Source organism: Sardina pilchardus, chromosome 2 (genome assembly GCF_963854185.1).
Source record: "Sardina pilchardus chromosome 2, fSarPil1.1, whole genome shotgun sequence".
NCBI lineage: Eukaryota > Metazoa > Chordata > Actinopteri > Clupeiformes > Clupeidae > Sardina > Sardina pilchardus.
The window spans coordinates 12,846,017-12,869,405 of NC_084995.1; the positions used below are offsets into that span (position 1 = coordinate 12,846,017).

Genomic DNA, 23,389 nt, shown 5'->3' on the forward strand with positions numbered 1-23,389 from the left:
ACACACACCACTGCCTACATTAAATAAGTAAAGCATAACCCCCTCTCCCGGACACTCACATACATTAGCACATGCACTATCTCACACGTGCGCGCACACACACACACACACACACACACACACACACAGACTTCGATCTACATACACACTCTCTCTCTCTCCCACACACACACACACACACACACACACACACACACAGACACATAGCTCTGCCCACATTAATAAGTAAAGCATATGCTCCCCCATATACATGAACACATACAACCAGACCAGTGGTTGCAAACTAAGACCCTTAGACAAAGACTAACCCCCGCATACGTACACAGACAAAGACTAACACCCGCATATGTACACACACACACACACACACACACACACACACACACACACACACACACACACACACACACACACACACACATACACACACAAATACACACAAACACACACACTCCCACACACACACACACACTCCCACACACACACACACACACACACACACACACACACACACACACACACACACACACACACACACACACACACATATCCATTAACCCTCTGCTCTTGCCTGAGTCAGCAGTCCTCCCAGGCTGGAGTATTGATGGAATGGGGTGATGCATGATGGGTAATGTGTTGTAAATGGCTCTGCCTGCTCTTAACTGGGCGCTGATTAGTCCAGTGGCCAGCCCATCACTCCACTGATGAGCAGCGCCTTATAAGCTGATTTACTGGAATAACATATACTACAGGCTGTTAGAAACAAACAAGACATTCACACTCAAGTAACCACAGGAGTTACATAGCAGTATCAAGCATTACTTGGAAATAATTTATTTTCATGTATGCTTTGCTATACTGTATATTATTGATCTCCTGATTTCCTATCTTCGATAGCAGACACGAAAGTATATTACTGTGAAAGAAATCATCATCAGTAATCATTAAAGCCCTTAAGTAATAGCCTACTATGTGTATTAATTTAGTAATGTGATATTCCGTTGATTTGTTGTTAATGTATATCCCTATAAGTGTTGTTGATGTACAGTACATCACGTTTAAGTGTTGTTGATATACATCACATATAAGTGTTGTTGATGTACATCACGTATACAGTAAGTGTTGTTGATGTACATCACCTGTAAGTGTTGTTGATGTATATCACCTGTATGTTGTTGATGTATATCACCTGTATGTTGTTGATGTATATCACCTGTATGTTGTTGATGTATATCACCTGTATGTTGTTGATGTACATCACCTGTAAGTATTGACCCGATCTCTCCTGTCCTCTTGGCGCCGCACAGTTCCAGGTGACGTCTGAGCACGCTCTGTTCTCCTGCTCCGTGGTGGACGTCTTCTCCCAGCTGAACCAGAGCTTTGAGATCATCCGCAAGCTGGAGTGCCCCGACCCGCAGATAGTGGGCACCTACATGAAGAGATTCGCCAAGGTGCCCATCACGTAGACTCATATACTTACACACCTCAGATAGTGGGCACCTACATGAAGAGATTCGCCAAGGTGCCCATCACGTAGACTCATATACTTACACACCTCAGATAGTGGGCACCTACATGAAGAGATTCGCCAAGGTGCCCATCACGTAGACTCATATACTTACACACCTCAGATAGTGGGCACCTACATGAAGAGATTCGCCAAGGTGCCCATCACGTAGACTCATATACTTACACACACCTCAGATAGTGGGCAGCACCTACATGAAGAGATTCGCCAAGGTGCCCATCACGTAGACTCATATACTTACACACACCTCAGATAGTGGGCAGCACCTACATGAAGAGATTCGCCAAGGTGCCCATCACGTAGACTCATATACTTACACACACCTCAGATAGTGGGCACCTACATGAAGAGATTCGCCAAGGTGCCCATCACGTAGACTCATATACTTACACACACCTCAGATAGTGGGCACCTACATGAAGAGATTCGCCAAGGTGCCCATCACGTAGACTCATATACTTACACACACCTCAGATAGTGGGCACCTACATGAAGAGATTCGCCAAGGTGCCCATCACGTAGACTCATATACTTACACACACCTCAGATAGTGGGCACCTACATGAAGAGATTCGCCAAGGTGCCCATCACGTAGACTCATATACTTACACACCTCAGATAGTGGGCACCTACATGAAGAGATTCGCCAAGGTGCCCATCACGTAGACTCATATACTTACACACCTCAGATAGTGGGCACCTACATGAAGAGATTCGCCAAGGTGCCCATCACGTAGACTCATATACTTACACACCTCAGATAGTGGGCACCTACATGAAGAGATTCGCCAAGGTGCCCATCACGTAGACTCATATACTTACACACCTCAGATAGTGGGCACCTACATGAAGAGATTCGCCAAGGTGCCCATCACGTAGACTCATATACAGTGCCTATAGAAAGTCATCATACCCTTTTGAAATAGTTACTTTTTTTGTCTTACAGCCTGAAATCAAAACCCATTTAAAAAAAAATCTTTTCCAGTTTTATTAACAAATTTAGCTGTACAACATCAAAATAATGAAAAAAAAGTAAACAGTTCTGAAAATTAATCAAAAAATAAAAACTAGAATAACAGGGTTGGAAAAGTCATCATACCCCTGACTTAATACTTTGTAAAGCTTCCTTTTGCTTTCATTACAGCCATAAATCTGTTTGGATATGTCTCTATTATAGCTTTGCACACCTAGATAGGGAAATATTTGCCCAATTTTCCGTGCAGAAATGTTAAAATTTAGTCAAATTCTGTAGGGAATGGCGATGGACTGCTCTCTTCAAGTCAATCCACAGATTTTCTATAGGATTTAAGTCAGGGCTCTGACTTTGCCACTCAAGGATATTCACCATCCTATCCTTAGGCCACTGCTTTGTTCTTTTGGAAGTATATGTTTAGGATTATTGTCGTGTTGGAAGGCGAATGACCTCCCCATCCTCAGCTGTCTAGGAGAGGGACGCAGGTTTTCCTTAAGAATTTGGGTGTACTTGGCAGCATCCACTTTCCCTTCTATCCTGACCAATTGCCCAGTTCCCGGTGAAAAGAAACATCCCCACAACATAATGTTGCCCCCACCATGCTTCACACTAGGTATGGTGTGTTTTGGGTGGTGTACTGTGTTGGTTTTCGCCAAACATTGCGCTTGGAGTTCAGTGCAAAAACACATCTGGAATATTCTGTCACCATGTGGAAAAAGCTTTTATGGTCAGATGAGACTAAGATCGAACTTTTTGGAGACTAAGATTGAAGTTTTTGGACTGAGCTCCAGGCGCTAACCAAACACAGTATACACACCCAAACACACCCAAAACACACCATACCTACTGCGAAGTATGGTGGGGGCAACATTATGTTGTGGGGATGTTTCTCTTCAGTGGGGACTGGGCAATTGGTCAGGATAGGAGGGAAAATGGATGCTGCCAAGTACACCCAAATGATTGAGGAAAACCCGCAGCCCCCATGCTAGACAGCTGAATATGGGCAGGTCATTCGCCTTCCAACACGGCAATGGTCCTAAACATACTGCCAAAAGAACAAAGTAGTGGCTTGAGGATAGGATGGTGAATATCCTTGAGTGGCAAAGTCAGAGCCCTGACTTAAATCCTATAGAAAATCTGTGGATTGACTTGAAGAGAGCAGTCCATCGCCATTCCCTACAGAATTTGACTAAATTTTAACATTTCTGCACGGAAAATTGGGCAAATATTCCCCTATCTAGGTGTGCAAAGCTATAATAGAGACATATCCAAACAGATTGATGGCTGTAATGAAAGCAAAAGGAAGCTTTACAAAGTATTAAGTCAGGGGTATGATGACTTTTCCAACCCTGTTATTCTACTTTTTAATTTTTTATTAATTTTCAGAACTGCTGACTTTTTTTTTCATTATTTTGATGTTGTACAGCTAAATTTGTTAATGAAACTGGAAAATATATATTTTTAAATGGGTTTTGATTTCAGGCTGTAAGACAAAAAAAAAGTAACTATTTCAAAAGGGTATGATGACTTTCTATAGGCACTGTACTTACACACACCTCAGATAGTGGGCACCTACATGAAGAGATTCGCCAAGGTGCCCATCACGTAGACTCATATACTTACACACACCTCAGATAGTGGGCACCTACATGAAGAGATTCGCCAAGGTGCCCATCACGTAGACTCATATACTTACACACACCTCAGATAGTGGGCACCTACATGAAGAGATTCGCCAAGGTGCCCATCACGTAGACTCATATACTTACACACCTCAGATAGTGGGCACCTACATGAAGAGATTCGCCAAGGTGCCCATCACGTAGACTCATATACTTACACACACCTCAGATAGTGGGCACCTACATGAAGAGATTCGCCAAGGTGCCCATCACCTAGACTCATATACTTACACACACCTCAGATAGTGGGCACCTACATGAAGAGATTCGCCAAGGTGCCCATCACGTAGACTCATATACTTACACACCTCAGATAGTGGGCACCTACATGAAGAGATTCGCCAAGGTGCCCATCACGTAGACTCATATACTTACACACACCTCAGATAGTGGGCAGCACCTACATGAAGAGATTCGCCACGGTGCCCATCACGTAGACTCATTATACTCACACACGTCATGAGGTGAATGGTATCCAATATGTACTACTGGAGTTGGGTGATTTTGTAAGTTTGGACTGAAAAAAGCAAATTACAGAAATTAACATTTGTGACATTTGTAGTGATAAATGATGTAAGTGCAACATAACTGTGAAAACGTATGGTTTGTGAGTGGACAGTGATCACCAGACTTGAGGTCTACAGGGACCAGCAGTGAGGACCGGAATTGTTGTCAAGATACACACACACACACACTCGCTGCACACACACACACACACACACACAGTAATAGTGGTTTACAGAGGTGATTAGGAGGGAGAGGAATGGATGTGTGAAGTGGTAATGATCGCTGAAAAGAGGCTCAGTGATGAGCACACACACACACACACACACACTTGTAATAGTGTATGAAAGGCAGTGTGATGAATAGGGCTCCCTCTCTCTCAGTGGTAATGGCAGGCAGGGCTATTCTCATTAAAGTGACTTAATCAGGACTCAGGCAGAGCAGCAAGGGCACAGCTCTCCATTTAACTCTGATGGAGGGAGAGAGGGAGGAAGAGAGAGAGAGACAGAGAGGGAGAGAGAGATAGAGGGAGAGAGAGAGAGAGGGGGGAGGTCTGTGTGTAGAGTAAGCCCTTATCCTCCTGTTTGCACTCCACAGGGGGTCACATCTAAATGTCGGGGATTCAAGGGTTTTAATGTCGCTCCCGCTCATCCGTCATCTTTTATCCCTCGTTCCTTCTCTCTCTCCTATGCCACTAAATCACTCTCCTACACTCTCTTTCTCCCTCCATCTTTGCTCTGTCTCTGTTTCTTTCCCTCACTCTCTTTCTCCCAACCTCCCTCTCTCTCTCTCTCTCTCTCTCTCCATCTCAGACAATTGGCAATGTCCTTGTATCCTATGCTGACATCATCACCAAGGACTTCCCTAATCATTGTTCCAAGGAGAAAGTGGTACGTACACTCACGCACACACACACATGCACACACACACACACAAATGCACACACACACACACACACACACACACACACACACACACACACACACACACACACACACACACAAAAGCACACACACACATACACACACACACACACACACACGCGTACACATGCACAGATGCACACACACATACACACATCAATTTGCATATTGCTACACACATTATTTGATGGTGGGCAGTCTGTATGTCAGGAAACATTAGTTGTAAGTTTTAAGCATGTGACGTGTGCGTGCATGCGTGCATGCGTGCGTGCGTGCGTGCGTGCGTGCGTGTGTACCATCTGCTAACTTAATTGTGTTGTGTCGTGCGTTTAGCCTTGCATCATCATCAATAACATCCAGCAGCTCCGAGTTCAACTGGAGAAGATGTTTGAAGCCATGGGAGGAAAAGATGTGAGGAACCCTCTCTATGTCTCTCTCTCTCTCTCTCTCTCTCTCTCTCTCTCTTTTTGTCTGTCTCTCTCTCTCACACACACACCCAAACACACACACCCAAAAACACCCAAACACTTATTTCCATTGTGGGACCACAATGGAAATAAGTGGGACCACAATGGAAATAAGCCTCAAGGCTTTTTTGTGTAATCCTGACTTTCTTGTTGAAAGAGATGGTGCGGTCTATGATCTGTATCATGTTCTTTTATTTTAAATATGAGTTGGTCAAATAAATCAAATCAAAAAAAAAAAATACACACGCATACAGACGGACATGCACAGAGATGCAGAGATATACTATGCGACTCTTACGAGTGTGTGTTTGTGTGTGTGTGTGTGTGTGTGTGTGTGTGTGTGTGTGTGTGTGCAGCTGAACGTGGAGGCCAGTGACTTTATGAAGGATCTGCAGGTGAAGTTGAATAATGTGATGGATGACCTCAGCCGAGTCTTTGCTGTCAGGTAACTTACAGGAATGTCTCCTTTTACTTCTAGAAACATCTAGTCATAGCACTCTGAAAGAGTTGCTGCAGTCTGCAGCAGACTTCAATAGTCTCATACTAGCCTCAAGCCAGCTAATTTCATGCTAGTCTGTCATTAGTCTCTCACAAGTCTCTCATTGTAGGACTATGAACCATGCTAGTTTCAGGCTAGTCTAAGGCAGGTTTTATATTTCATATTAGTCTCCAGGTTAGCTCCAAGCTTGTAGGTGAAGGCTTGTAGGCTTTTACCTGTGTTTGACGTGTGTGTGTGTGTGTGTGTGTGTGTGTGTGTGTGTGTGTGTGTGTGTGTGTGTGCAGTTTCCAGCCCCACATCGAGGAAAAGGTGCGCGAGATGGGAGATATCCTGAGCCAGGTTAAGGGCACCAACGTCCCTGCCAACGGCAACGGCGCCATCGCCGCAGATGCAGACAATGTGCTCCAGCCCATCATGGACTTCCTGGACAGCAAGTAAGAGTCATACACACACACACACATACACACACACACCCACACACACACACACACACACACACACACACACACACACACACACACACACACACACTCACACACACTGGAAGTGTACTGTATGTTTAAACATCAGTAATGATTAATGCTTGTGTGTGTGTGTGTCAGTCTGTCTCTGTTTGCTAAGATCTGTGAAAAGACAGTACTGAAGAGAGTCCTTAAGGAGCTGTGGAAGCTGGTCATGAACACCATGGAGAAAACCGTTGTGCTGCCCCAACTCTCTGACCAAACGGTGAGAGCGCACACACACACACACACACACACACACACACACACACACACACACACTCACATAGTAATACTATCCAATCCCTCTGATCTTATGTGAAGACCAAAATGACAGACCTGCCAACCTGTACGCATTTTGCGGAGCAACCACGCATTTTCACATCAAAGTATGCCAGGATGAGTACTTTACTTAAAACTACACAAAAACGATCAAATTTCTCTGGAAAGCTCTCTGGAATGTGTGAATTAGAATCTCCTGCAGATCTATTTCATGTGAGAGTGAGAGAAGGAGAGAACATGACAAGTGACAAGAAAGACAGTCAGGGTAGTGATCGGCCTCTGTTTATTTTTGTGGCCAAAGGGTTAAATAGATGAAATAGCTCAGGATTGTTAAAACAGATTGTCAAAATTATAGAGCTACTGTAAAAGATTCAGTTTGGATCAAATTTAGAGAGACGTGACATTTAAAGGTAAACTGTGCAATGTTTTTTCAGTTAATCAATTCGTTCCATACTGTTATATATTGTTAAATTAGTCATTACCGGTCGAACGATGGTGACGAAATCACCAATCCTGCATAGTTTCCCTTTAAGATGGGTCACTATCCAAAATGCATCTTGCGTGTATGGCCATGTCTGTTTTTGGCTTGTGGTGCTACTCAAACAAATTCTTCAGGGTTGTCAGGTCTGTAGTGATGACCCTACACACTCTTACACAGGTTTAGTTGATCTTTAGTTCCCCTGAGATGTTCACACAATTTTCTCTTCTACAGGAAAGTGGGAATTGCAGTTGTAGAATGAGTTCTTTTTCTAATCTATTTCTCTCTAACCTGCTATTCTCTCTGTTTCTCATACATCTCTACTGTCACCTACTCATCATTCTCCACAGATGATTGTAAGTACATCACCCTGTGTGTGTGTGTGTGTGTGTGTGTGTGTGTGTGTGTGTGTGTGTGAGAGAGAGATAGATAGAGAGAGAGAGTGAGTGTGTGTTTGTCTGTGTGCCTGCCCACCTCACTCCTGACCTCATTTCCTGCGATGACCTCGTATCCTGTTCACTCCATTCCTATCCTCCTCTTCTCTGTCCTCCTCACTCGTCTCCCTTTATCCCTCGTTTCTCTCCTGAAGCAGCACCAGCATGTGTCCCCCTGGACCAACCCGAGACAACCTCCTTTACCCTCACAGCTGACTGGCTGGCTCTTTCCCTCTGTCTGTCTGTCTGTCTTCTTTTTGTGCACAGCTTCCTATCTCAGGACAGTCTGTGTGTCTGTCTGTCTGTGTATCTGTGGGTATGTCTGTATTTGAATGCCCTAGTAACCTGCTTGGGGTACGAAACATGAGCCTAAAGGTCTAAGATGGCATGAAACCAAAGTTTTTATAGGCATGTCTGGTGGCCAATGGCTTTGTATTGTCAATACATATATAATTATTTGTATTGTCAATCATTCTGTTTCTGGTTACTTACATTACTGGAAGGGGCGGGATATATGTAGGCAACTACCATATTGGCGTTACAAACTAACCACACACATTTCTATGGAGAATTCCTTGATTGCTCCTCATTAAGTCTCTGATAAAACAACCACAAATGGTACATTTAAAGTATTTTTGCAAAAAATATAATGATAGCAAAAATACAAATGAATCAGAAACTAAAGCTGCAAAACCAAGTCAAAGCACAAGGACTCTAAAGCAGCCCCTGGTAATCCCCAGCCCTCTCCATAGCTCTGAGAGCAGGCAGGAGCCACGCCAACGCCATGGGTCACAGTGGGAGGGGCGTGGCTAATGCTGAGTGGCAGGGCAGAGCGTGGCGTGGCAGCAGCAAACCCAAAATGTCAAAGTGCGCGTTCCATCAGTGTTTACGCATCAATCACCCACAGGACGATCTGAAACAAAACAGCCAACGGCAAACACAGAACAACAAAGAAACTGGCAGCAAACACACACAGGGATGAAACACCTACCTCTGACATGTCTGTCTGTCTTTCTGTTTTTTTTCTTCTCCCTGTAGCCTACTCAGCAACTGTCTGTCTGTCTAAGTGTTTCTTCGTCAGTGTGTGTGTGTCTATCTGTCCTGATAGCTGGTCAGCAGTCTCCCTACAGCAGACTGTCTGCAGTGTTATGCAATCCTCTTTCCCTTTTCCTTCTCACAATCTCCTTCCTCCTCCTCCTCCTCCTCTTCCTCTTCCTCACTCAGCAGCCACACCCTTCCTGTCTGACCTCACCCCAACCCCTGCAGTGAGAGACTTGTTTTCATTTGCTGTATGGCACAGGTATGCTATACTAGTCCTGAAGTCTGACCGCTGCTGATAACTGATGCTCCAGCGCTGCCTTAGTCTTGACCTCTGACCTCTGCTGAAGCGGCGAGCGCTGTGGGTAGATGGATCTGGCCGATGGCGAACAGGCAGGTCACGGATGCTGACCGCAGGAGCTCTGAGGTAGCAGAGGCACAGCCAGCCGATCAGAACAGAAGTCGGAGGAAGAGGGTCAGGCTTGGCAGCTGGCTGCGCTGTGAGAGGAGTTTTGGTTCCGCTGCAGTAGTTTGGGGGCAGACACGTGAAGCATCAGTCAGTCACCGCTGAAAAGCTGGAAGCTAAAAGTCTCCACAAGCAGTTTTCCCCCGAATCTAATCCACAACAATATTCTCATCATGCCCCTGGACTTTAGCATAGAATTAACTAATGCTGATCAATAACACCAATCAATTCTCTCTCTCTCTCTCTCTCTCTTTCTTCCTCTCTCTCTCTCTCTCTCTCTCTCTCTCTTCCACTCTCTCTCTCCCCCCCCTCTCTCTCTTTCTTCCTCACAGGGCACACAACTCATCTTTAATGCTGCCAAGGAGCTCGGTCAGCTCTCCAAACTCAAGGTGAGGATCCACTGCAGTTTAGAACACTCTCTCCACTAACTGGGGCCATACCACACCACTACAACACCATACCGTTACATTACATACCAGCATCGGAGGGCTCACAACAGGATTACAGCAGAGCTGTTCATACACACACACACACACACACACACACACACACACACACACACACACACACACACACACACACACACACACACACACACACACACACACACACACACACACACACACACACAGAGACATATTACACATATTACACGTGTATTTTTGTTAATCTATTTGATTCTGTTTTGCTGATGTGGACTCTGTTACTTTGTGTGTTTGGTTGTGTGTGTGTGTGTGTGTGTGTGTGTGTGTGTGTGTGTGTGTGTGTGTGTGTGTGTGTGTGTGTGTGTGTGTGTGTGTGTGTGTGTGTGTGTGTGTGTGAATGACACAGGAGCACATGGGACGAGAGGAGGCCAAAGCCCTGACGCCCAAGCAGTGTGCGGTCATCGAGCTCGCCCTGGACACTATTAAGGTACAACATCACCATTACCAAATGCACCACACAAGTGCACAAACAAACAAGCAAGCAAGCAAAGAAACATGTCCATTGTTTTCACTGTATCACTTTCACCTTTAACAAAACATTTTATTTATTGGGGCAATTGCCTTGTCGCCAGTTTGGAGTTTAACACGGTTTTAAACTGGAGTTGGAGTTGGGAGTTGGAGTTTAAAACCGTGTTAAACTTTTCACACTGCAGTCTCTTGGAGGAAGTCTGTGTTTGTGTATAGACACCCATGAGAACTGTGCAATCTCTGCTTTCATTGATATACGGATGTAGATCTACAGCTTATAGATAAACAAATAGAGGAATGGGACAGATGGTTGGAGTGGTGGATTGCTCTCGGTGTTGATGATGCCAACCCAACATCATGTGTGCCTGTTTCCCTCCTGTGCAGCAATACTTCCACGCGGGTGGAGTGGGTCTGAAGAAGACCTTCCTGGAGAAGAGCCCCGACCTGCAGTCGCTGCGCTACGCCCTGTCCCTCTACACGCAGGCCACCGACAAGCTCATCCGCAAGTTCATCCAGTCACAGCACACTCAGGGTACATAGTCCTCCCTCTGTCCACCACTTTATATCTCTCCCTCTCTCTCTCTCTCTCTCTCGCTCTCTCTCTTTGTCTCTTTCTCTCTGCCTCTTTTTCTTTCTCTCTCTCTTTCTCTTTCTCTCTCTCTCCCTGTCTCTCTCTCTCAATTCAGCACTGTTTTGTTTTGTTAGCATGACTGTAGGTACAGTGTTGCCCAAGCACAGCAATAAAACATCATTGAACATTGAACAGTGAAACGTTGAAAAATGTTTCTGTTTATCTGCTTATCTGTTAGGGAACGTTCTTTCATGTGTTAGATCTCCAAACTGTGGGACTGATTGCAGTGTTTGATTGCAATATATACATTCAGAAGTCCTGTATTCCTCTTCTCCTGTGTCTAACACCCTAATGTGTGTTTCTCTCCCTCTCGCTCCAGTCTTCGGAGGTAAAGGGAAAAGGTACACAGCCAACGAGGAGACTTTACCAGAGAAAGGTGAGCACACGGAGTACACACACACACACACACACACACACACACACACACACACACACACACACACAGCTGGTAGGAGCTAATAACAGAATAAGAACATGGAACTGTTCTGTGTTGGAATGGTGGGCGCTGGCTGTGTGTCATGCTTTTAGCCTTCTCCTTACTGAACGGTAGAATGACACGGCAGAGATGGGGGACTCGAGTCTAGTGACTTGACTCGAGTCAGACTTAAGTCGCCAGATTGAGGACTTGTGACTTGCTTGATCAACTGTGAGAAAAGACTTGACTTGACTTGGACTTGCTACTCATGACTTGAGACTTGACTTAGACTTGCATGCAATGACTCGACAAGTCATTGCTGTCTTGGTTAATTGGTGAATAATAATAATAAAAACTATTTTAGATTGGATATTTCCTGTTGCATGTGGGCGAACCTGGCAACCTCTCTACTAGGTGCTAGGTGACGCGCCCGCCATCTACAGTAGAGCGGTCGGGGTTAAGAAGATGGAAGCTGTTACCAGTTTCCAAAATCATAACATTTGGATTTAAAGACTATTCAACTCAACAAAAGAAACGAAAAGAAACGCAAAGTGTGCAGCGCAAAAATATCCGACACATCCAGCACCACGTCAAATTGTATCCGCCATTTCCGACTACACAAAGAAAAGTAAGAAATGTCTCTAGCTAATTTCACATTATTTTTTTAATCTAACGTTAGCTAGCAGCTAACATCCATCTCCATCAGTCAAACGTGACAAGAGCTTGCTGTTTGCATCACAGTTTTATCATGTTGACTTAGTTTCACATTGATCCCGCCTATCAAATAACAGACAATTTGACTGAAATACGGTATCTGAAAATCACTGCGCAAACCTCCTCCAAGCGAACAGATCACCTCCTCTTGCATCCATCCATACCTTTTTGAGTTATCTTGCGAACAGACAAACATATACAGACAACCCAACAAACCCCGATAAAAACATTGGTGGAGATAAAAACTTCGAAACGGTCTTTGTCCCGACGCACATAATTGTCGACATTCTCGATAATGTCGAGGGGAAGCTGAGACAAATCATGCATGACTGCAAGTAGGCGACTTCTTTGCGTTTGGATGAGAGTAGGCTATGTGATGGATGTTACATCACATCTGTACTCTCACCATGGGTGTTAGAAAATGTCTATACATTCTTAAAAATGGAGTGGGAGCATACAGTAAATGCATTGAATATGAGGCTATGTTGCACTAACTGGTTTTCAGTTTTGTGCTATCATTGAATGGTGATTTATGTGAGCCCTTTGCACTGAAATTAATACTTTTCACTCATGTGGCTGTAAAATACTTGTATTTGTCGTTAGGGAATGTATAGGCCTATTAAAAATGCATTTGAGCATGAAATGTATATACTGTATGTTATAGGCTACATTTAATTCTTATTCAGAATTATTTTGTAGCTTCTCTCATGTCAGATGTGCAAAAGTGCGCAGCAACATTTGGCCCTCTGATGGTGATGATAAAAATTGTGGCCCTCTTAGTCATGAAAGTTGCCCATCCCTGGTCTACCACATCAATGTAGCTGTTAGTTTGTTAGCGCTAGCTGCTTTAATTTTTGTTAAATCATAAAGTATAACAGCCAAACAACATGCACAAACCCTATTACTGTAAATGTATGTCAAATGTCAAATGTCAAATTTATTTGTATAGCACAATTTACAGACGGCTGAGCCGCACCAAAGTGCTTCACAGTAAAGTGCAAATATGCAGAGAGTAAGTAAAAAGAGACACACATTTAGTTAAAAAGATAAAAAGAAACAAATAAAAACAAAAGGAGAGATATCAAAAGGTGACCATGGGACACTGTAAACAGGTGATTAAAAGAAGGGGACCCTAATTAAAAGCAAGTGCAAAGAGATGGGTTTTTAACAGGGATTTAAAACTGTGCACAGACTGGGCCGCACGGATGTGGAGGGGGAGGCAGTTCCAGAGACTAGGGGCTGCAAATGTATGTATGTATAAGTATATGAGAGATGTATGACATAAATGAGAAATGGGCCACTTTCAAGAGTAAATAGTAGCCTAACATAGAAGTGTCTCCATCTCATTTCCATATGGTATTTATTAATGGAATATTATGCAATGAAAACATGAGCTAAACACACATACACAGACTCTGTCTGGTAATTTGGTACACCAGGCCAGTCGTTCCTAGTAATTCTGATCCTGCTGGTCCTAGTGAGCATTTTTAATTATTCTTTAGCCTCATATCCCCTTCTTATGTGTTAGCCCTTTTGTGCAAAGGAGGGCTACATAAAACTGCCGTCTCTTCAAGTTTTAAGACGGTTGTCTTCCAGCTTATTATATGACTTGACTTGTGACTTGCTTGACCTAAGCTATGACTTGACTTGACTTGACTCGACCTAAGCTATGACTTGACTTGACTTGACTCGACCCTCACAAAAACGACTTGGGACTTGCTTGAGACTTGAAGGTTAAGACTTGAGACTTGCTTGAGACTTGCATATGTGTGACTTACTCCCATCTCTGTGACACGGCCAATTTTTTGGTTCTAGCTCTGGACCAAAGTACCGTGTTCTGAACTGTTTTTTGTTGGGTCGAAAAACACTCCGAACTGTTCAAATGTTAGTCCGCGAATGTGAATGGAACCGGTTGTCAGTCACTGGAGAAGGGCTATCAGTGGTCAGTGATCTGGGTGTCTGGACAGCCTAGTAACCTGGACAGTCTTCCTGTGGCTGTGGCTTAAGGCCCTGAGCAGCAGTTGCAAAGAGTGAAGCGGTTTTGGTCTCTGCGGAGAGCGTGAGGATGAAGGTGGACGCCTCCTGTTCTGTTGGCGTCTGGCCCTCTCACTGGACTGAGCACGGTTGCCGGGGCCAACAGCGTGTTTTATGAGAATGATCGTTCATTATGGGATGTCTGCTTCCGTTGAGCAGGTCATTGAGAGGAGGATGTTACCCCTGGCAACCTGCCTGCCACCCTCTCATTAGATTAGAAAACCCCTTCATACACACACACACACACTCACGCTGCAGATCTGGAGGAGCACCTCCTGTAGGACAGTGTGTGTGTGTGTGTGTGTGTGTGTGTGTGTGTGTGTGTGTGTGTGTGTGTGTGTGTGAGTCAGAGGTCTGCGGCTGTAAGCTAGAAGCTCCCCATAAAGGTACTTTACTGCCCAGTTTTATAAGATTGGCTGTTTTTGTCTAGCACACTCATCCATCTTAAAACCCTTTAATCTGGAAATGGACCTACCTCTGCCCCTCATATATTCCTCCTCCACCCTTCCATCCACCCATTCATCCATCCCTCCCTCCATCCATCCATCCATCCCTCCCTCCATCCATCTGTCCTCTTCTGCACCTCTGTTTCTGTGTGGATGCTGGCAGGGATGACACCTCTCTCCAGGTCACCTCATCTCTGATAGGAGCATCTCATGATTAAACACACCACCATACACACTCACACACACACACACACACACACACACTCTCTCACTCACTCTCTCACTCACTCTCATACATACACTCACACACACATGATTCTGGCAGTGTAACACCAGCCGGGATGCTGCCTTGTTCTCTTGTCTGGTTCTAAGGGTTAAGACTGTGTGTGTGTACGTGTACGTGTACGTGTACGTGTGCGTGTGCGTGTGCGTGTGCGTGTGCGTGTGCGTGTGCGTGTGCGTGTACGCGCGTGTGTGTGTGTGTGTGTGTGTGTGTGCGTGTGCGTGTGCGTGTGCATGTGTGTGTGTGTCCAGACCCGCTGTCTCCACCAGTCGTGTGCTGTTCTACTGCACAATTCCATGCCACTCCCATCACTCCCCACTCAGCCCAGTCTCCCCACAGAGCGTCCGCGTCACCTCTGACCCCATGGGACAGCGTCCACGGTGACCGGTTGTTAGGGAAGTGAGCTCAGTGTTTCCTGCCTGTGGTGGTGTCTTAGGGAGTGGCCACACCAGGCTCTGCAGAAATATTCTCTGGCTCCACACTGCACCCTTGTGGATAGTGTTGTCTCCTGCAGGCTCAGTGCAAGATCTCAAAGGAGCTTCACTGTTGATATCCACAGACATACGGAGAGCATGTAGGGACGCAGTTCCTGAGGTTTTACGTGCTTTAAGAACCAGGAATTAATGTCTTTGGATGGAGTAAATGGAACGTGTGTGTGTGTGTGTGTGTGTGTGTGTGTGTGTGTGTGTGTGTGTCCATCTGTTAAGATGTTTGCTACCAAGGACACTGTGTGTGTACAAACTGTATTAATGTCTTAATTTTACAGTCTATGTTTAATGTCTATGCTTGTGTGAGTGAGTAAGTGTGTGTGCGTGTGCGTGTGCGATGTGCGTGTGCGTGTGCGTGTGCGTATGCGTATGCGTATGCGTATGCGTGTGCGTTGTCTATCTGACAATATGTGTTGTATGTTCTCTGCAGCCTCAGGAGTGGATGACCAGGTTGGAGAGGTCTGCATGAATGTAGAGCTCTTCACCGACCCAGGAAATGGAGCCAACAAAATCAACATCAAAGGTGTGTGTGTGTGTGTGTGTGTGTGTGTGTGTGTGTGTGTGTGTGTGTGTGTGTGTGTATGTATACACACATATGTAAATGATTCATCACTATGTCTGTAACTGTACATCTCATTGGCTTCTTCCTCTCCTTGTCTGTGATTGACAGTGGTGGCAGCCAATGACCTGCGCTGGCAGACCCGTCCATTCCGCCCGTTCGTTGAGGTCTACATCATTGGTCCTCACCTGAGCGACAAGAAGCGCAAGTTCGCCACCAAGTCCAAGAACAACGCCTGGTCGCCCAAGTTCGCTGAAACCTACCAGTTGTAAGTTTATACAATGCACTGTGTGTTCTCATGGCGACAAGAACATCATATTTTACAATTACATTTCATCATCTGACATTATGCAGTCATCCAAAGTGATCATAAGGAAACAAAGCTATGGTAGGCTAGGCTGCAACAGAATAATATATATATATATATATATATATATATATATATATATATATATAGATAGATAGATAGATAGATATAAATATATATAATATACTTATAAGTAGGCCAATTCCGTTTTGGTGGTGGTTGTTCAGTGTCATGCCTCAGGATGGTGCTGTGCAGCTTGCTGTCTGTTATTGTATCCAGTCCATCATGTTTGTGCAGAGGCAGTGATGATGTGACTGCTAGGTTTGTGACAGAGACAGACCCAAATGTCATGCGGTATGTCTCACAGCTGTGTGTTAAGGGACTGCGCGTTAATGGACTTCTTGGGCATCTGTTAAGTCCCTTGAGACATTCATGTTCTCTCTTTCTCTCTCTCTCTTTTCTCTCCCTCTCTCCTTCCCCTTTTTCTCTCTCTCCCTCTTTTTATCATTCTTTCATCTCCATCCTTCCCTTCTCTCCCGCCCCCCCCTGCAGTACCCTGGGTACAGAGCTGGGCCCTGAGGACTATGAGATGCAGGTGGCGGTGAAGGACTACTGCTTTGCGCGTGAGGACCGTACGGTGGGCATGACGGTGCTGCAGCTGCGGGAGTTCACGTCGCGAGGCAACGCCACCTGCTGGCTGCCGCTGGGGAAGCGCGTGCACATGGACGAGACGGGCCTCACCGTGCTGCGTATCCTCTCGCAGCGCAACAACGACGAGGTGGCCAAGGAGTTCGTCAAGCTCAAGTCCGACCAGCGCTCAGCCGAGGAGGGCCGTGCCAGCTAAGGGGCCGACCGTCGCCCCGGCAACAAGACCCCCCCCCCCAGCCATGCCCCTCATCTGATGGACGGCCCCAATGACCTTTGACCTTTCTTGATGCCACTCCCCGAACTCCCCGCACCTTTTCGTCGCCCCTGATTCCACACCTCTGGGTTCTGTTGGGGTCGGGGATGGCACAGGACAAGAGGGCTCAAAAGGTCATACCTGCCCCTGGTGACCCCTAGGGGTTGCCCCTGGCAACATCCGAGAATATGTGCAATACACACGTGAATGCAGATTCTCTATCTCTCACACACACATACATGCACATATGGTCACGCACACACACACACACACACACACACACACACACACACACACACACACACACACACACACACACACCAGTGGAGCTCAGCTCAGTAAGTCAGTGCACCATCTCAGTTGAGCATGGGTTGCCATGGCAATACTTTAATCCCTGTATTTTATAAATAGATTTATTTGTTTTCTTCATTCTTTGACTTCTTTTAATCACAGGGCTACTACCATTATGAGTTAACGACAGACACTGATAAAGAGTTAATAATTATTTAATAAATACAAGCCACACTCCAGCTATTAACATCTGCTAATAATAATAATAATAATAATGTTAATAACTGGCGTGCCAGCTCAGCTTGCTGTGTGGCACTGAAATGTAACTAGCAATGAGTGTGTGTCTCTCTCTCCTGAGCACTGTGGACGGGTCAGCGCTCTAGCGACCCCACACACCACCGCCCCTCTGCCCTCTGGACACGCCTGCTTCGGACCGCTCAGCCTCAAGCACAGAAACACACCCGCTCCTGCCGCTGCCCCGATTCCCTCTGGACACACACACACACACACACACACACATACACACTGGACTATCGCCTGCCTCAAACCTCTTTCTGAAAAAGAACCCTGGGGGTGGGACTTTTATTTTGACAGAATATATACTTGGCCTTTTTTTTTGCATGTTCTATGGTACAACCACAGCCTTGCCACATTCTGCGTGTTCTCTCTTGTCTGCGTGTCTCTGTGTGTGTGTGTGTGTGTGTGTGTGTGTGTGTGTGTATGTGTGTGTGTTCTCTCTGTGCTGTTCTCCTCTGTTAATTAATGTCCTTCAACATTGTGTCTTTTTTCACCTGCTGGTTTGCTTCCTCACGATACTAAAGCTCTTGTTCTTGTACACACACACACACACACACACACACACACACACACACACACACACAGACACACACTTTAGGCACCTCCCTCAGCTGCAGGCTCTGTTGTGTTGTGTGTGTCGGCATGCTGTGCTTCTGCGTACGAGAGATGCGTTCTGGAGGAGAGATGCTCCCTCACTCACACTGTTTACTGCTACTAGCCTGTTTACTACACCTGGTTGTTTGTTTGTTTGTTTGTTTGTTTGTTTGATTGGTTCTTTGTGTTTGTGTCTTGGTTTGTGGGTGAAGAACTGAGCCCATAGATAAATGCGTTTGCGTTGTGTCCAGTTCCATGGCACTGCTTTGCAACACAGACTGACGCAGCAGGGTGAGGGTCACTGATGCTCTGGACACTGGAGGAGGAGGTGGAGGAGGAGGTGGGGGGAGGAGGTGGAGGAAGGCCAGTCGTTGGATCAGGCTGACGAACAGTCCACGCCTGCTGCCACAGTCTTGGTACAGATTGAATTCTTCTCATGAATTGATGGCAGAATGTTACCTTTTTGAGGACAGCACAAAGAAAACAAGGGTCACTGCTGGGAGGAGAAAAGAGGAGAACAGAAGAGCAGAAAAAAGAGACGAGCAGAGAGAAGAGCAGAGCAGAGAGAGAAGAGAAGAGGAGAGAAGAGAAGAAGAGAGAGAAGAGAAGAGAAGGAGGGAGAGTGAGTGTGCAGTGCCCTGGCCCTGGTCCAGTCCCCAGCTCAGCACAAGCCTGCCCGGCTCCTCCGGCCCCTCAGACGCTGGGCCCATGAGCAGACCGCAGCACTCAGCAGATGGACCACCTGACCACAGAGGAAGCCAATAGCTGTGCATGACATACAGATCGCATGATCTCACTATGTGCTCAGGATATGCAATTGTGTGTGACTCCTGGTTAGGCAATACAGTATATCCATGTTCTTGTGCACTCTCTCTCTCTCTCTCACACACACACACACACACACACACACACACACACACACACACACACACACACACACACACACACACACACACACACACACACACACACACACACACACACACCCCAATTAGCCATATGCTAGCCCACTCTGCCTGCTGATGTGAAGTGAAGTCTGGTCTTCTTCAGTTGGATTTGTTGTTTATCATCTCTATCAACAGTCTTAAAGCAATACTAATCAGAGCCTTCGCTTGGGTACAGATAGAGTCCCATTGTGTGGGTTGATGGGAGTGTAAGCGAGTGAGGCCGCAGAGAATGGTCAACCCTAGAGTGGATCCAGCCACCATCTGGTGCAGGTCTGGCTACGCTCTGGCCCAGCTCCGCTACCCAGTCGGCTGAGGCTTGGGTGAAGGAGGACCAGCAGGAAGAGGAGGATGTTTGAGCTCTCTAAGATGTCTCTGTCCAATGGACAGCCAGTCGTCACCGTGTCCCAGGAGTGATGTGTTCTGTTGAAGATACCCCAAATGTCTACTGTCCTGTCCTGATGTTCTCTTCAATGGTCTCCAAATGTTTACAGTGCAAATATAGTTAATGAAATTAGCACAAGATATATATATATATATGATTTAAAAGACAAAAAAGATAAAGGGGAATTTTGAGGAATAGTGCAAATTCCACAAACCTTCGTTAATGTTTCCTGATTCTAGAATGCCTTCTGGAATGTATTGTCAGGACAGAGTTGGAACTGTTAACTAACCTGGGGGCAGGCGATTCTGGGGCAGCCTCAGGGTTGACCTGTTCTCTTGGAAGACTACCAAATATCCACGGCACCGGAATGTCACTCCTGCAGTGAGTAGTATAGGCCTTCATGTTGGGGTAGACTTGAAACTGTCTCGGTGAAATGTTCCCTGGCTTTAACTTAGAGGCAGTATTCTAATGCCCATCACGTACATGCACACACATACACACACACGCTCAAGCACAAAATGGGCACGGACAACACATAAATGCATGCATGCATGCACGCAGAGATGTCACCATGACGACTCAGCGTTGCCCACCTTGTGAATAGACCTAAGTGCATGATGGGAATTCCACTTCAGTACCAGCACGCGTCTCTGTGATGTTACCTGCCAACTACCGAATGATTGCTTGGTCTTTCTTTTCCCCTTTTGCTTTGAGTTTAGCGACTCCTGTTACCTGTTGGACTTGCCCCAGAGGTGACATTTCTCCCCCTGCTTGTGACTTCACGTTCAGCGTTTGTTTCTGAATGTAGCGTGGATATAGAGGATTGCATGAGAGGATCTTTTTTATACTGAGGATGTTTCTAAGTTTTTTAATTCTCGTTATTGATTATTCCTATCACGGAATGAGGATGGGTGTCTGCTGCATTGCTTCCTGTTAATAATAAAATAAAATAATGATTAAAAAAAATATCTGAACCCAAGACCCTGTGCTGCCTGGTCCTTCAGGGTCCCAGAGTGGCCCTCCAAATGGCTTAGTGACAAATCCAGGTAAATACAAATCTAGATAATATAAAGAGATAGAGATTCATCTCCTAATTGGTACATTCCTATAGAAAAACAAATGCATGGGTTTTTTTTAGATGGTTTACCATTTACTTACAATTCCTTCTAAATGCCAGAGTCAGCATCTATTCAGAGAGAGTGGCTTTGTATGTCCCATGTATTTCTCTGGTGTTTTTGTCCCTTAAATAAGGTGCTTAAATCTCAGAGGAACATTGTTGTTTCCTGATATCATGACCTGAGGAAGTATGGCTCAGGTGCTTGCGCAGGTCTGGAAAAAGTGTGGAATTTTCTTGAGTTGGATACATACATGAATATTTGACATTTGAGTGGCAAAGATCTGGATGTTTTGCTTATGGTTAAACATGCACAGTCAACAATGCATTAGCGTAAAAAGCCAGTCAAAATCCCTGCTACATGTCTCACAAAATTCCAAAAAGTAGCCTAAAGGCCTTGAATAAAATATGTTCAGTCACCAGACAAAGCTGGCAAAAGTAGAATATTTCTTTGGCAAATGGGGAAGAAGTGTGACAGTAGAACTGCATTGATTTGTCTTGAACTTGCCGATAACAATGTAATCAGGGCTAGATTACTGCTAAAGAAGGAAAGCCTTAAGGCACTGCTCATGAAATATGAAGCATTTTCACAAGTACACATTTCTTCATATGAATTTGTAGCTAGACAGTGACTTATTGATAGTGTTATTGATAAGGACCTAGCACAACCACAAAACACACACACCAGGCAGAATCAATATTCAAAAACACTTTAATTTTTGTCTGAAAATATGCGATAGTACATAAAAACAACAGTCTTATGTATGAAATCAGGGCAGGGGGGGTGGGAAAGGAGGCGAAATAGACCTTGAAAATATTCCAAAAATATTAGAGTAACCTTACATGTAAAAAGTATCATCCCAAAAATAAGCAAGCACATATGAGATTCTTCAACGCCTCCTCGTCTGGAGGCGAAACATGACCAATCCAAAATAAATAGGCTACACAAAATGGATGACGCACACATCTGCTTACCCCATAAGAATGGCTCCAAAATATCAGTAAATCTACATTGAGCAAAGTCAAATATGTGTATAAAGAATGCATACAGGCCGTATGTACCAGGTCTGTGGAGGAACGCCTGCGCTTCAAGGCAAAACAAAATGACCAACAAGATTTGTCACTGTTTTACACTGACCTTTCAACAAGACAATACCAGCGGTGGGCAAAACAAAAAAATGAAAACAAAATGAATAAGACTACAGTTCTGTTTGGTAACAATTGAGATTTTTTGCATCTAAAAAAACAATTAAAAGAAAACTTACCATAAAATTGATCAAAACTAATTATGAAATAAAAAAAGAGGGAAATATATATATTTGAAAAAGAACATGTATCCAAAACACAAATATTTCACACATTTATGCAATTTATGTAGCTCCTTGAAGTATTCAAATAAAAAAATGAATTTGAATGTCTGCAACAATAAGATTTTCATCCTTATGAATATGCGTTCAAAACTAAAATCATTCACTTAAATTCCTCCCCTGCAAAAAAAACCCCAAACAAATAAAAGCGCATCCTGTCCCGGTCTACCCCTGCGGCACAAGGGCGCCAGGGAAAACAGGACACGCCCTGCAGGGTCCACTTTGAAGAACCTTTAGCTCCCTCTGAAGGTTACAGTGGGAACTACGTCGCTGTCGCCCAGACAAATGACATGGCAGACTGCAGCAAAAGCAATCATATCCGTTTCTTTACCAGTTTTCCCAGTATTTTCTTTTCTTTTTTTTTCAGGGACAGTCTTCAATTACTCTCGGTGTCTTTAGGAAAAAAATAAAAATAAAAACATAAAAATGGATGAAATACTACAGGAAAGCACTGCATCTCAACCCTACTGATAAACTTGGGTTCGCATACAGTGTGTTTTGGCGAGTGGCAGACACTCCAGGTGCTTCTATTGCTTTGCCTGTAGTCTGAACACATGGAGGAAAGAAATGAGCTAGGTTACCACTGGACTGGGGAGAGGGAGTGTTCTTATCATTACATTAAAATTCCTTTAAACTCTTTATGTTAAACCCTGATTTGTAATCTAATAATAATCGGAAGGGTATTTAATAGTGTAATCTAACTGGTAATATATTTTGGTCGGTAATCACATTAGTTTTATCTCCCCTTCTCTTCCGGAGGGAAATAATTTAAAGATATATTATGTGCAAAAAATTAATAATAATAATTAAATATACATATACTTTAAATATATCCCCAAACATAATACTCTACTCTCATGTCAGCAAATGTAAAAAAAAATGATATTATGAA

The 23,389-nt window shown here is 44.7% G+C and overlaps 1 protein-coding gene across 1 annotated transcript in view; it reads left to right on the forward strand.

The window, feature by feature from the left end:
- LOC134098113 (protein unc-13 homolog A-like) overlaps positions 1 to 17,756 on the forward strand; it is a 70,747-nt gene extending 52,991 nt beyond the window's left edge. Inside the window, exons 30-42 of the mRNA XM_062551073.1 lie at positions 1,308 to 1,451; positions 5,500 to 5,577; positions 5,944 to 6,021; positions 6,434 to 6,522; positions 6,861 to 7,010; positions 7,179 to 7,302; positions 10,107 to 10,163; positions 10,606 to 10,686; positions 11,112 to 11,259; positions 11,678 to 11,734; positions 16,169 to 16,261; positions 16,409 to 16,565; positions 17,157 to 17,756. Of these exons, the coding sequence (XP_062407057.1) occupies positions 1,308 to 1,451; positions 5,500 to 5,577; positions 5,944 to 6,021; positions 6,434 to 6,522; positions 6,861 to 7,010; positions 7,179 to 7,302; positions 10,107 to 10,163; positions 10,606 to 10,686; positions 11,112 to 11,259; positions 11,678 to 11,734; positions 16,169 to 16,261; positions 16,409 to 16,565; positions 17,157 to 17,448 (1,548 nt within the window). The 3' untranslated portion in view covers positions 17,449 to 17,756. The remainder of the gene's footprint in view (positions 1 to 1,307; positions 1,452 to 5,499; positions 5,578 to 5,943; positions 6,022 to 6,433; positions 6,523 to 6,860; positions 7,011 to 7,178; positions 7,303 to 10,106; positions 10,164 to 10,605; positions 10,687 to 11,111; positions 11,260 to 11,677; positions 11,735 to 16,168; positions 16,262 to 16,408; positions 16,566 to 17,156) is intronic.
- The last annotated feature ends 5,633 nt before the right edge of the window (positions 17,757 to 23,389 follow it).